We start from the raw sequence: 15823 nt of genomic DNA, 5'->3' as shown, positions 1-15823 counted from the left end.
CTTTTTTTTTTTTTTTTTTTAGTGCTGGGGATTGGACTCAGGGGCACTCAACAACTGAGCCACATCTCCAGCCTTATTTTGTATTTTATTTAGAGACAGGGGTCTCACTGAGTTGCTTAGTTGCTGAGGCTGGCTTTGAACTCAAGATTCTCCTGTTTCAGCCTCCTGAATCGCTGGGATTACAGGTGTGTGCCACTGTGCCTGGCTTGGTGGGTTGTATATATGGTTTGGATATGCTAGAGAAAAGGATGATTCATATCATATCTCTTACAGAACAGAAGGGTATGTTATGAGTCTTCATTGAGCTACTTGGAATGACATACAGTTTGAAACTAATGAATTGTTTATTTCTGGAAATTTCCATTTAATATTTTCAGACTGTGGGTAACTATGGGTTGAACAAACTGCGGAAAGTAAAACTGTAGATAGGAGGTAGTTACTGTAGTCCATTCTGTTCTAATTATGTTACAAAGAAATATTGATTGGGCCTCATTAAATTGACTGCCAGATCCTTCATTGGGTCACTGCCTGTAGTTAAAAAGTTGCCATGAGTTTCTAGCAAAAGAGCTTGGCTTTGGGTGATTCAACAGAGTAGAGGCAAACAACTGTGATGGTGTGGTGTTGAGCACAGACTTTGGAGAAAGAGAGGCTTGGGCTCAAATCCTGGCTCAGCCACTCACTGGTCATTTGACCAAGTTAGACAGTTGACAATCTTGGTGTCACTCAACCTTCTGTAAAATGGGAATGACACTTGTCTCAGGGTCATGAGGATGAAATGACAGAATGTAATGTGTTAAGTAAGTGTTCTATACACAGCAGCTGTTATTAACTATTTTTATTTGTTTCAGGATTTTCTTTTTCTTTTTTTTTTTTTTTAAAGAGAGTGAGAGAGGGAGAGAGAGAGAATTTTAATATTTATTTTTTAGTTATTCGCAGACACAACATCTTTGTTTTGTATGTGGTGCTAAGGATTGAACCCGGGCCGCACGCATGCCAGGCGAGTGTGCTACCACTTGAGCCACATCCCCAGCCCCTGTTTCAGGATTTTAGTGGAGTTTCTTTTGACTTTTAGCCCAGTGTTCTTTATACAGATTGCAGAACCTACTATGACAGGAGTTATGGGACAGGGTTAAGTTACAGACCAGGTAAATGAGAATTGTTTAGTTAATCTCGTCACCCTTTGGGATCAATTTAGAGGACTGCTGGAATCTCTCCACCATACTGCTTGTTGATTACAGAAGTGGGAACTGTCTAAAAGTGCTAAGCTGTTCCAGTACCTTCCATGGCAGAAGAGTTGGTCTTCCTGTTCTTGTCCATGGGCAGGTTACGGCTAAAGGGTTTGTGTAAGAGAAGCTTCAGGGAAGGCCAGGGGACATATTCTCTTCCTTCACTCATCACTCCCCTTCTTCCATAATTTCACATTTAAAATCTGTTCTCATTTCTTTGCACTCTTCTTTCCTTCCACTCTTTCAAGAATGACTAGCTTTTACAAACAATCTGTTCATAAAATGAATTAAAGCAAATTCAAACATAAAAATATAAGCTTTTAGTATAAAATTTATATACCATCCTATCATCCTATCAAGAGAAATCCATTAACATTTTTCCCAGTCTTTTTTATACATTTAAAAGTAGGTGCCAGTTATACTGTATGTTCAAGTACCTTTTATATATATTTTAGTTGTAGATAGACACAATATCTTTATTTTATTTATTTATTTTTATGTGGTATTGAGGATCGAATCCAGTGCCTCACGCATGCGAGGCAAGTGCTCTATCACTGAGCCACAACCTCAGTCCCCAAGCACCTTTTTAATCTAATAAAAACTGAACTGGTTAGATGATTATGGGTCAGAAAGGGATAGGAAGGGAGAAGGGACACTTTTTTTTGGCGGGAGTGCCAGAGAGAAACTGTGAACTCTTTCTATCTGTGAGACTGAAGAGTGGCCCATAATTTTAATCTCCCCTCTCAGAATCTGGAAGAATTGAAGTCAAAACCCTTGCTTGCTTTCTGCCATTTCTCTTATTTGATTTGTCCTCGTGAGGTCAAATAAAGGACTTTTATGGGTTTTATGCAGTTGAAATTAATATCCCATTACATTGCTGGTATAGAGTTGCTGATTTTTGTGGAATGTGAAGGCTGAGTTGTTTCTAACAGTTCTGCTAACCATATATACTACTTAGTGCTTTTCCCACTGCTTCAGGTTCCTCAACTCATCCACTCACACAGCTCTTGAGGAAAGCTTGCGTATGGTGCTGGAAATAACCTGTTGTCTACTATAGTACCAGGGTCAGATGATGTGTCCTAAAATGAGGCCAATCTTTCTCTTTTCCCCACAGATTTTGAAGCCAGCTTCATAAGGCTACTGGACAAAATAACTAATGGTTCTCGAATTGAAATAAACCAAACAGGTGAGCTCCTTTTCTGTCCATTCCTGAAAGGACCTATATATATATTACCTAAACATTCCTCTGTTTCTCACTCTTTTTAAAAATATTTTTATTAGTTGTTGATGGATCTTTATTTTTTAAATTTATTTATGTGATGCTGAGGATCGAACCCAGTGAGTGCCTCACACATGCTAAGCAAGTGCCCTACCCCTGAGCCACAACCCCAGCCCTCTCTCTTTTTAATGGTATAAATACTATATTGTGTTTAAAACTTTACTAATCACTTTGTGTCACGCAAGTCTTCGTTAAGTTAGAATGTTTAGAGGATTTAACAAGAGGAATCTGTGAGTGAAGATTGTAATAAAAACTTATCATTCTAGATCATTAAAATAGTTCAAATAGACCCAGTTTCCTGTATTTGATAAAAATTCCCAGAGGTGTATGTGAAATCTGTCAACTTAAGGGGCATACACTTGATTTAAGGAAGGTAGAGAACTGAGAGTTTCAAATGAGCAAGCAAGCATGTTTTATACCTAACATTTACATAAATCTTTTCAAAGTCCATTTACATATATCATCATATTATTCTTAAAGTAAACTCTGAGTAGTTGTATGTGTTGAAATCTATTTTAAAATTTTGTCTTTTAAAATAAGTTTATACAAATATGTGCAAAAAAAAAAAAAAAAAATCCCTTTACCACTTTCCTCTTCCAGTCCCTTCTCCTGGCGTAGCCACAGTCACCACACTTGCTTATATGAGCACTTATGTAACCCAGACCATCAACAGGGTCATGTTCTTCACAGTTCTGCAGCTAGTATTTTTTTTTCACTTGCACAGATGTCTCATAGAACTTTCCCTACTGGCACATGCAGGTCCACCTCCATATTTCTGTGGGCTCTAGTATTGTATTCCATTTGTATGGATGGGTGATAATTTATTTAATGCTCTCTACTGATAAATACTTAGGTTGTTTCTAGCTTTTTCCCCCCTTCTTCTTTTTTTTCTATTAGAATCTTTATCTGCTTTGTGTAACGAGTCGTGGCAAATATCCTTTGACTGGCTTTGTGAATTCTGTACACATATTCCACAAAGGAATTGCTGACTTTTCATATGTTGGCTTTCTTTTTTAAAAAATTTCATTAATTTTGAAACAGAGTTTTCCTGTGTTGCCCAGGCTGGACTTGAACTTTTGGGCTCAGGTCATCTTTACTTCAGCCTCCTGAATAGCTGGGACTATAGGTGTTGGCCACCATGCCCAGTTACCACCATGTTGACTCTCTAAAGAAAGACAAGCTTGGATTCATACATGGCCTTGTACCATGTGAGATATGTTGATCTGTAGCTGCATTTACCCATACCTGGCAGAGAACAAGGTTCAGACCTGAAATGTTTAGATGCTCTTTGCCAGCTGTAATTCCCTCAGTCTTCTTGCCTTGTTTACTTTGAAATTGCTGGAGATTTTTTTCAGCAATGAAAAAATTATTGGAGATTCAGAAGGCAGATAATTTTATTCTCTAGTCATGTCCACAGTGGAGTTGGGAAAGACATTTATGTGACCCTGTTCATCCCCCATTAGAATAAAAGCCATCATCCTTGTCTCGTCAATTTCTCATTTGATTAATTTCTGGCATAAGTAGGTGGAATTGAAGGATTTTGTGGTTATATACTCTTTCTCTGGCTTCTTGATCTTAACACTGTTGAGGATAAATGACCTAGAATCATACCCTTTGAGAAGTGTTGGTCACTTTGAGAATATAATCATGATTGTGATTATTTAGATTTTTGTGTTTTATTTTATAAACTCTCAAGAGCTATTTTCCTTTATTTATTTTTGATAAATTGTGCCAAAAGACATTGCAAAAGATTTTGAGCAGTAGAAGTACTTAGTTTACCCTACTGTCCCAAATCATCTAGGGTGTTTTACAATGTTTTTCCTCTGATATCACATTTAGTAAGAAAATTGGGGATGATATAAATATATGTGAAAAAATGAGTAAAGAAAATGAAGAAGAGTATTCACCAAGAGCCATAACATAATTTTAGATAGTTCCATTTATTAGTATTAATTTAAAATTGCTGCCACTCTTGGCATTGAGTGCCACAAAGTACTTGCTTTTCTAGGCATCTTTTTTTGGTTTATGAACTGTATGAGAAATCTCATTTCAAGGGGCCTAGAGGATACTGGCTGCTGGTGTGATGATTTAAGGCTATTGTTCATGAACCTACAGTCAGCACAGTCTGAGAGTGTTCATCTAAGAGGCTAGGGTGCCTATGAGGAGCCCTCTTCTGTGCCCTGCCATGACTTTGGAAACTCAGATGGCTTAGAGAAGGGTTTAATTTATTACTATTTATTAAATTACACTCACAGTTTATTATTGTTACAGAGGCTTGTCAGTAGTGACTCAGCTTTTGGAGTGAAGTGCAGACTCTCAGGAATGGCATTTTGAACTCCCTTGGATGCCCTTGCCATGTTTTCCCCTGAGGCTTACTGCATTTGTTGTCTTGTGACACTGGTTTTGTTCCTGCTGCATCTGGCTGTTTTTTTTTCCTCTGGTTTAAGGAACGACCTTATATTATCAACCTGGCCTCCTATATGGTGGATCCTTGGAACATGACTGTAGTGTCCTTCGTGGCATTGGCTATTATCTGGAGGGTCTTCTCTGCCTGGCACCATTTATGAAGCACCCATTAAAAATAGTACTGCGAGGAGTGACCAATGACCAAGTTGACCCTTCGGTGAGTATCGAGGTCAAACCATGGTGTGATTTTTCTTTTGTTTCTCATTATTACTCAATTACTAAGAAAAAAGTTTCTCATAAGCACACTTCTATTTTTGAGTGGTTTTTTTTTGTTGTTGTTGTTATTTATCTGAGATTTAGTGGTTAATTTACTCCAGGAGGCAGATGAACCAAAACTTGTGATCATCACATTCAGGATGATTACTAACATTCATCAAGGTGCCTTTCATTGTTATGTCTAGGAATCTTCAAAACAGATGCTTGATGTCTCATAGTGTTTGACATGAAATATGCTTCTGTTGGCTGAAGTGTATGAGAGTGGAGTTTTGTAAGGTCATCTGAGAGCTGAGGCTAGAGGGCAGCAGATCAAAGTTTTAGGCAGAAAATAATCTCTTGGCATTGCCACAGCAGAGTCTTGACTTATCCAGTCTTCAACCATAAAATCAGGAACTTTCTTTATCTGAGAAATTTGCAGATTTAGAAAAAAGCATAAGGGCAGGGAAGGAATGTGTGATAGTTTGTGGATACCAGCAAACTTCTTACTAAACTCTCTAGTTTTTCTGCATTTGTGGGGAGAACAGTTTGATATACAATTGAAACCTTCGTTTTGATCAGTACAGCTCTCTTAATGCCAGTGTGCTCAGAGGGAAAAGTTGCTGCTTTTGGATACTTAACTGTCCAGAGAAGGTGTTAAAGCTGATGACCAAGAGGCCTGACAGTTGTCTTCACTGTTACAGACATAGACCACAGTCTTGAATGGGCAGTTTCTAAGGCCAACTCTGAAGTGTGTGCAGCATTCCTAACTGGAAAAGACCAGTTAGTGGTGTATTGAGCTCCAAATTGGAGGCTGGTATCCACCAGAATACCTTCTAGTATCTGGGTTAATGTGTTCTTAGGCAATGGAAGACTTATTTCTCAATCCTTGAGAATTCAGCTGTGTAAACTCTTTTTCTAGCATGCTAAATACAGTGTACAGTGCAAGATCTGAAATTCTTACCTGTAAATGAATGTTATATAAACTGATAAGAATTTTAATTTAAGTGATTGCTTTTCAAGAAGCATTTTGAGAAGATTTTCAAGAAGAAAATCTGCATTTTTAAAAAGATGCTAGGAAATGGGCCCTTTTGTTCAAAGTGTGAGAGGAGGCATCTATATTTTGAGATGTAAGGAGGCAAAGTGTGTCAGATTATGGGGAAAGGTTCTAAAGTATACTTGGGACTTTAATGCTGTATATCCCAATTTTGTACTCCTTTTCTATAATTACTATTTTTAAAAGCTGTTCTCAGTGTAGTTGATAACTTCCCCAGAAATGATACTTAATTCTTTTACGCAGCATATTAAAAACAAATCTATTTTCATATATGACAGGACTGTCTCCTTTTGCCAGCAGCACGACTAAATGATGGTGGTTGATATACTTGGCTTAGCCCAGGTTAAAATAAATACTCCTAATCCTAGGTAAGGAGTAACTTCTTCAGCCTGTCTCCATTTACTCACGTCATGCAAGTATGAATACCATGAGTGACTCTGCTGTCAGGGAGCTCTCATTCTCATGGGGTAGACACCTGTGCGCATGGCTAGGGAGATGAAAAGACTGAATCCCCTTGGTCCCTGATAGAGGTACAAGCAAAGTGCTGATCGTCAGTACCTTAGTCCATTTTGCATTGCTGTAACATAATATCTAGACTGGATAATTTATAAAGAACAGAGGTTTATTTCTTACATTTCTGTAGGCTGGGAAGTCCAAGAACATGGTGCTGGCTTCTGGTGAGGGCCTTTGTCTTGCATCATAAAGTGGTGTAGGCATCAGATGGCAACACAGAAAAATTGGGCTAAATGTATCCTTTTCTCACAAGCCCACTTCTGTGATAATATCCTTAGTCCATTTGCTAAGTGGTGTCCTCATGACTTAATCAACTTTTTTTCTTTCTTTTTTTAATTGGTCTCAGGCATTTTATTATAGCAATAGAAAACAGGAAGACAGGATTGCGTATCTTTAGGTCTTCCTTGGTCCTACCTCTTAACACGTTAAATATGGCTTTTTGGAGGATAATCCTGGATGTTGAGTGAACAGTGAATTGGAGAAGTGATAGACTAGCTTGGGCTTTATAAAGCTGGAAGTAGAAAATAAGGAGAAGGGCATGATGGCAAGAGTGACTTCATGACTTGACAACTACTTGGAGATGGACTGAGAGGAATGGCCAAAAGTAACTTTATAATTTTTTTTGCTCTGATTGACTTTAAGGATAATGTTTAGATAGTGTTTGACACAGTAAGGGGAAATTGTGGTAGGATAATGGATGATGTGTTTGATTTTGTTACCGTACTCTGAGCTTTTGGCAGCATAACCACATGGGGATGTCCGTATGGCAGTTAGAAACCACTGTCTAGAAATTCAAAGCAGGTCCTCAGGATCTTACCTACTGAGATAAATCTGGTCAGTGAGATTGACCAGCTATGATTGAACACTAGTAGCATTTTAGCTGAATTGGTCCTATAGCTGTCTTTGCTTTGGCCTATATAATGTGATGATGGCAGTGGTGTGTGTGTGTGTGTTGGTGGAGGGGAGTAAGAGAGAGAGAATGAATTTGTTGTTCATGTCAAAATCCCAGCTTTTGCATGAGTAGGGCAGTGCAGGAGCAGTGGAAGGCTGTTCCTGCATGATGGCCATCAGTTGGAGCTATGTGGCAGCTGCCCTCTGGTAAGACATGAGCTTTCCAGCTGGACACAATTCTCAGTTGACCTCCTTATTCATTTCAGTTTCCTTATTAGACTTTGTGAGTCATATAGTTTTTTTTTTGTTTGTTTGTTTGTTTATTGTTTTTTGCCCTGTGGAACAAGGAACTGAGAATAGAAGAGTGAGGGGAAGTGAGTGTTTAAGATATGAGAGAGAAAAAGGTAGCTGGAAATAGAAAAGAAATTTGGAGAAACCAAGCAGCAGTCAAATTGTAAGTAGCTGGGAATGATCCAGAGTTACTGTTTGCAGGAGTCAGGTTAAGATTGAGCAGTGAGGTTTGGTAGTGAGAATTGTTGTTGACCTCTGAAAAAGGTACCCTGAGTTTACCATTTAGGTCAGACCCTTGCCTTTTCTCTCTGACCATAGAGGGACAGCTCAGTTTCCCTGAAGCAGAGCTTGCAGGCCTTATTCTGCTTTAGCTAGAACAGGCAGAGCTGGAGAAGATAATAGAGTGTTCAGGCTAGCTTCTTATTTCATACTGAAGAAACTAAAGCTTCAGAGATTTAGGGAAGTATGCCAGATTTCACAGCTAGTTAGAGGCAGATTGAGGCTTAAGCCCTCTTTAGCTTTCCAACCCTTGTCTCACAATACCAAGTGTGTCTGGTGGAGAGTGATTAGGAGACAGGACAGTACTTGAAATTACACTTGTGCTTCTGGCTGACTTTGGAAATAAATTTATTTGACTTTGTCTTTTGTAACTTAGGGTATAAGTAGAATGAGCCAGAAAGGATGCTCTACTTTCTTACCTTTTTTCCCCAGGAGAGGTGGTGGCTGCCTAGTTTCAGAGTAACCTGTATCCTAGCATTTACCAAGTCTTTAAGATTTGGCTTTGTCCTTTCCCCAGCCACCCTTAATTCTATCCTAGACAGACTCTTCTGGGTTCTGGCAATCTCATATGAGTATATAGTCATGTGCCACATAATAGTGTTTCCATCAATGACAGACTACGTGTATGCCAGTGGTCCCATAAGATGTCACCTATTGACATCGTAGCTGTCGAAATGTTACATCTAGCTGAGTGTGGTGGTGCATACCTGTAAGCCTAGAGGCTCAGATGGAGGCAGGAAAATCACAAGTTCAAAGCCAGCTTCAGTAACTTAACGAGGCTCTAAGCAGCTTAGGGAGACCCTGTCTCTAAATAGAATGCAAAAAAGGACTGTGGATATGGGTTAGTGGTTAAGTGCCCCTGGGATTAATCCCTGATAAAAAACAAAAACAAAACCAAAATACCCCACAAATGTCCTTATGTCATAGTGCAAAGCTTCTGTCACATGTGATGCTAGTGTAAACAAGCCTACTGTGCTGCCAGTTATATGAAAATATAGTATATATAGTTATGTACAGGACATAATACTTTTTTCTGGGGATTGGGGATTGGGGATTGAACCCAAGGGACAGGTTATTACTGAATTAGATTCCTAACCCTTTTAATTTTTTATTTTGAGACACTGATCTACTGAGTTCCTGAGGTCTCACTAAATTGCCTAGACTGGCCTTGAATTTGGGATCCTCCTGCCTCAGCCTGGGATTACAGATGTAAACCACTGTGCTCATCCAGTTCATAGTACTTGATAAAAATAAATGTTATTGGTATATGTATTTACTCTATTATAGTTTTCTTGTTATTTTAGAGTTTATTCCTTCTACTTATGAAAAAGCTAATTGTAAAACAACCCCACGAAGGCCCCTTCAGAAGGGAATTCCAGAAGAAGGCATTGTTCTCAGAGGAGGTGACAACTCCATGCATGTTATTGCTCCTGAAAACCTTCCTGTGGGACAAGATTTGGAGGTAGAAGATAGCGATATTGATGATCTTGATCCTGCATAGACCTAAGCTGATGTGTTTGTGCCCTAGGGTTTTTTTTTTTTTTTCTTTTTCTTGTACCAGGGATTAAACCCAGGGGTGCTTAACGACTGAGCCACATCCCCAGCCCTTTTTAATATTTCATTTTGAGACAGCATCTTGCTAAGCTACTCAGGGACTCATCAAGTTGCTGAGGCTGTCTTTGAACTTGTGATCCTCCTGCCTCAGCCTGCTGAGCTGCTGGGATTACAGGTGTGTGCCACTGCACCCAGACTGTGTTTTAGTTTTGAACAAAAAAGTTTAAACAAAAAATAAAAATGACAGATTTAAAAATCAACCATACCGTATAGCCTAGGAGTGTACTTGTCTGCACCATCTAGATTTATATATGCACACTTAGCTGGAGGGGTGGTGTGCATCTGTAATCCCAGCCGCTTGGAGGCTGAAATGGGAGGATTGAGCAACTGGGCAACTTAGCAACACCCCCATCTCCAAAAAAAAAGTAGGTAAGAACACTCTGTGATGTTTGCACAGGGACAAAATTACCTAATGACATGTTTCTCAGAAAATATCCCTATTGTTAAGTGATGCATGACTGAATTACGTTTTGGGGTATGTTTAGCTTTAATATTTAATTAAAATAAGCTAATCTTTAATAGGTTTTCCTTGTCACTGCCCCTGCCACACCTGATCCATTCTGAACACATTCCCAGGCTTTACAGGTTATTTCTACTTCTGGTTAATTTTCTAATACCCAGATATTTAGTTAGAGCCTATCTTCTGCTATAAAGCCTCCTTGGAGATCATTCTGTCAAATCAGCCTGTGAAAATTGTTAGCAGCTTGGAGACGAACCAGCATAAGGTTCTTATCTAGAGACAAGAAATTGAGATGGTTGTGATTTTTCTCATTTGTGGCTGTGCAGCTAATTAGAGGCAGAACCAAGACCAGGATTAGGGCTTTCTCCTATATCCTCTGTTTGTGCTACCTTCCCTCGCTGTCCCCTGATAGGGTCAGTCTTCTCAGGATCAAGGAGGAATACCTGTTTCTATTAGAGGTTCCCCACCTGCTGTAGTGCTGAGGATTGGACCCAGGGCCTCCTGCATGTGAGGCAAGCACTCTATCGACTGATCTATATCCCCAGCCCCTGATTCCATTAGGAACTAGTAGGGAATGATTCTCTTTCCCATCATGTTAGTAGTCTTTTTTGTTGCTGTAACCAAAATACCCTACAAGAACAACTCAGAAGAGGAAAAGTTTATTTTGGCACATTATTTTCAGAGGTTCAGTTCATGTTTGGCCAACTCTGTTGCTCTTGGCCTGAGGTGAGGCAGGATTTCATGGTAGAAGGGTGTGAGGGAAGAAAGTTAATCACCTTATGGTGGCTAGGAAGCAGAGGGTGTGCAAGGAACCAGGGACAAAATATAAAATCTCTACTGTATGCTCCCAGTGACCTATTTCCTCTAGTCATGACCCACTTGCCTATAGTTACTGCTCAGTATTTTTAATTTATCAAATGGATCAGTCCACTGATTAGGATACAGCTCTCATAATCCATTTCACCTCTGAATATCAACACAGGAACTTTTGGAGGATACCTCATAGCCAAGATATAATGCCCATGTTACAACTGAGCAACGTTTGCTTATTTTTAGATATACATAATTTGGATGCCATCCTGATATCCTATGAGAAATCCACAAATTGATAAGGAAGACCTCAGAGCTCTGAATAGGGAAGAGATAAGAATAACACTTGGCAAAAGTCTTGCCGTTAACTGTGAATGGTCTTATAATTGTAATTTGGGGTCTGTGTTGCCTCATGGGTTTTGAGACTATAATTCCCTCACTACTCTCCCCTCCCATGTAGAATCAGCACCTTCATCTGGACTCTTAGGTTAATATTGAATAGTTCATTTGGTTTGCTTTTACTCTGAGTGCCACCAGCTCTAAACATTAAAAAGATTACTGAAAGAGAATGATAGTTTCTTTCACAGTGTGTATACCTGTAAAAACGAGCAGAGATCCCAGTTTGTTTGTTCTATGAGCCCTGCAATTTCTTCATGCCTATTGCATGTAATGCTCAAGGAGACTACAAGGTAGGTGTAGGTCTCCATGTCATCAGTGAGGAAAGCAAAGCTCAGAGAAGCCCAGTGATTTGCAAAATCAGAGACTTAACTTGGATAGAGCAGTTGTAGGCCAGCATTTTCTCTCCACCAAACTGTACCACCTACCTTGTTGCTAACCCTTGCCTGTTTTTTGAACTCTTCCTATCTGCCCAAAGTTTAATTAAACTTTTTTTCCCTTCAAATACTTTATAGGTTGATGTTCTTAAGGCAACAGCTCTCCCTCTGTTGAAACAGTTTGGGATTGATGGTGAATCCTTTGAACTAAAGGTAAAAATATATTGAACTGTTGGCTATATGTATGTTATCAGTTGCTTGGAAGAGCTCTGTGACTCAGTGTGTATGTATGTCACAATTGAAGTTATCATCTTTAAGAAGTCCCAAAGGGCTCATGAACCAAACACTATAAAGTTTGAACTGAAAGGGACTTGCTAGTAATGGTAGTAGTGTCCAACAGTCATGTTGTACATTGTGGTAGGTGCTGTGGTAAACATTCTACATGTATTAACTCCTGTACTCCTCACACAGCCCTCTCCATAGCAGTTAGGAGAGCAGTAAGGATTCTGTTCCTAATGCCAGTCTGATCTCGATATAGTTTGTGTTCAGGAACCCCCAACGTGAGTGTCCCTCAGATTTTTCAGTATTTCTAAAACATAGTATAAGTGATTTAAGAATCTGTTTCCTATTTAAAGGAATTTGTGTTAGTCAGCTTTTTGTTGCTTATGACCAAAATATTCTACAAGAACAACTTAGAGGAGGAAAAGTTTATTTTAGCTCACGATTCAGAGGTTTAGCCAATGGTCGGCCAAGTCCATTGCTCTGGGCACAGTGAGGCAGAACATCATGTTGGAAGGGCACAATGCAGGGAAGCTGCCCCATTCATGGAAGCCAGGGAGCAGACAGAGGAAAGTGGGGAAGGGACCACAGTGAAGATGAACATTTCTAGGGCATGCCCCCAGTGATCCATCACTTCCAGCCACTCCCCACCTGCCTATAGTTACCACCCACTCAGGCCCTTTAAACTAGAAGGGACTGATTAGCCTACAGTGCTCATAATCTAATCATTTTACTTGTTAATATTCTTGCAGTATCTTTTTGGAGATACTGTATATCCAAACTTTAAGAGTTATATCAATCTAATGTGGTGATACTGGATATCTTAAGCTGTTTAGCATATTTATTTTTTAAAATTGATCTCTTTAAACAGGGATAATGATTTCTTTTGGGCTTAATAGATCAGGTATTTGCATAGGAGAGAAAGGGATTCTTTTTTTTTTTTTAATATTTATTTTTTATTATTTGGCGGACACAACATCTTTGTTTGTATGTGGTGCTGAGGATCGAACCCGGGCCGCACGCATGCCAGGCGAGCGCGCTGCCGCTTGAGCCACATCTCCAGCCCAAGAAAGGGATTCTTGATAGCTAAGAAATGGGATCAGCTGATGAACTGGGAAGAAAAAATAGGTCACTTTGATGAAATGACCTACCCAGGGTTGTAGATAGATGAAGCAAAGCCCACTTTGACTTGGACTTGGACATGCTGCCAACAGCACATACCCTCTTGCAGGTAACACAAGGTATTGTTGGTTTTGAAGGGATTGACATTGAATATGAAAGGACCATCTGCCTTGAGGAAGAGCTTACTGGAAAAATGAAACCTCTCTGGATTAGGTGTCAGAGTAATTCACTGCTTTGCTGCATCCTTGCTTCATCACTCTTCATCATTTTGTGCAGATTGTGCGTCGAGGAATGCCCCCTGGGGGAGGAGGTGAAGTGATTTTCTCATGTCCTGTAAAGAAGGCCCTGAAGCCTATCCAGCTCACAGATCCAGGAAAAATTAAACGTATCAGAGGAATGGCGTATCCTTTTGCTTTGAGTTTAGATTCCTTATTTTTTTTTTATTGCTTTACTAAGATAAGAATTACTAATAGCTTTACTTCTTCCAAGGATTATTTACATTTTAGGCAACAGCCTAGGGAAAGATTTTAGTTAAATCATACTTGTTAGTTGAGATACAATGTTTTATTACCTGCCTCACCATGCTAGATTGATTTGTTCAGTTTTTTTCAGTTAATGTTTAAGCATATGACCCTGGGGTATGAGGTCTTCTCCTAAGGGTTTGGTTTGAGAGTCACAGACGAACTGCAGTCCCTTCCCTCCCTCAAAGGAGCTCATCATATGATAAAGGAAACAAATGATACAACCTTATAGTTCTAATATAACTTGCAAAATGGTATATAGGAGGGTGTGTAGTGGGTTTGGGGCATTGAGAGTAGGGATTCGCCACTTTTGTCTAGAGGATTTAAGAGGGCTGGAATAATAAATAGTATCTACTATTTATGTGTTTACTGTGTGTATTTTGACAATCATTTTATGTACCTTATTTTTAAACTCAGAAGAAGAACTGAGTTTACTCACATCTTGTTTTACAGATGGGGAAACTGAGGCTTCAGAAGCTTAAGGAATTTGTTAATACCATCACAAGGCCAATAACCGCAGAGCTGGAATTTAAACTCTGGAGCCCAGGCTTTAATCCTCTTTTTCCTACAGAAAGGAGAGACCATTCGAATAGAGCCCTGAAGGACTGAGGCTTGTGAAATGGAAATAGAAAGGGGGAGTGCTTCAGACAGAGCAGTGCACCTCTTAGAGGGGAATAACAAGCAAGGCAGTGTGGCTGTGGTGTGGCTGGCAGTCAGGTGAGTCAGTGGCATTTGATGGGGAAGATGATGGGGAAGACAGGACTTCAAGACAGGTAAGAGTCAGTAAATAGCTGAAGGGCATGTTGAGGAGTTGACCTTTATTCAAAAATCAGTGACTTTCATCTGGGAAATGAATTTGTATATCAAGAGAACACCTTTGGTGATAATGTAAGAACTTTGGCTCACTGTGGACATTTTTGAAAATCAGATTTTAAAAATACCACCAAATGGCAACACTTAGAGGCAAAGGTAATGGGATTATTATTGGGCCTAAAAGAGAGGCAGTGAGGGTAGTGGCCAGAGGACAGGTAAGACGTGCTATTGAGAGGCTGTAGAGGCAGTGTGGGTATGACAGCGGGATGACCTGGTCAGTGATAGAGGAATAGGGAGTTATTGAGGATGATTTTGATGTTTCTCACTGAGACACCCAAGTAGATATGTGTGTTCTGATAGTAGCTACAAAATTTGGGGTGGAGTTGGGTGAAGGTGGGATTGAGTTTGGTTTTATACATGTTGAGTTTGTGGGTCCTTCAAGAGTACTACAGGGTGGTGAGTATAAAAGGAAATTAGAAATGTAGCTCTCTAACTTGGGCAAGGAGGGGCTAGAAAGAGTGATTTGGAGTCAGTTACCAGGTAGAATGAGAAGAGAGGAGAGTGGAACTCTGAGAGGCCACCAAAACTGGAAAGTAAAAGCAAAGTAAAGAGGAGAGTACAGCCTTTGGGAAGTCCAGGTCAGCACTGCAAAGGCCCCCGAAGAGACTGTGTTAGGGTGGGGAAAGAGCTGAGGTCTTTGGGAAGAGCTATTTCCAGAAAGTGGTGCATGCACCAAATGGTGATGTGTTGGAACTTCTCTTTTCGGAAACTTATTTACTTCATGGTACTGGAGATTGAACCCAAGAGCACTCTACCTCAGAGCTACATCCCCAGCCCTTTTTAAAAAATTTTATTGTGAGACTGGGTTTTGCTTTGTTCCCCAAGCTGGCTTCAAACTTACAATTCTTTGGCCTCAGTATGTGATTTCAGGCGTGTGCTACCATGCTCTCTTCAGAATCTTAACAGGTAAGAGAAGAGGAAAAAAGATGAGGTGGTAACTTGATGAGGAGAGAGTGTAGAATGCCCTCCCTTTTAAGAAAATGTAAAAATGTGGCATTTATACACAATGGAGTATTACTCTGCATTAAAAAATGACAAAATCATAGAATTTACAGGGAAATGGATGGCATTAGAGCAGATTATGCTAAGTGAAGCTAGCCAATCCCTAAAAAACAAATGCCAAATGTCTTCTTTGATATAAGGAGAGTAACTAAGAACAGAGTAAGGTCGAAGAGCA

At 39.7% G+C, this 15823-nt stretch overlaps 1 protein-coding gene across 2 annotated transcripts in view; it reads left to right on the top strand.

Annotated features, from left to right (window-relative positions):
* The window catches only part of Rcl1 (RNA terminal phosphate cyclase like 1), a 74622-nt gene that overhangs the window by 31543 nt on the left and 27256 nt on the right, over positions 1 to 15823 (top strand). For both annotated transcript variants that reach the window (XR_007349012.1, XM_015492869.2), the window contains exons 2-5: positions 2341 to 2412; positions 4953 to 5128; positions 11990 to 12064; positions 13529 to 13653. Coding sequence is in view for 1 of the 2 variants with exons in the window: in XM_015492869.2 (XP_015348355.1) it covers positions 2341 to 2412; positions 4953 to 5128; positions 11990 to 12064; positions 13529 to 13653 (448 nt within the window). In the remaining variant the exon portion in view is untranslated. The remainder of the gene's footprint in view (positions 1 to 2340; positions 2413 to 4952; positions 5129 to 11989; positions 12065 to 13528; positions 13654 to 15823) is intronic.

The sequence above is a fragment of the Marmota marmota genome, unplaced genomic scaffold, assembly GCF_001458135.2.
Source record: "Marmota marmota marmota unplaced genomic scaffold, marMar, whole genome shotgun sequence".
NCBI classification, from domain to species: Eukaryota; Metazoa; Chordata; class Mammalia; order Rodentia; family Sciuridae; genus Marmota; species Marmota marmota.
Note: the sequence above shows the minus strand (reverse complement) of the source record. Positions and strands in the feature narration are given on the sequence as shown.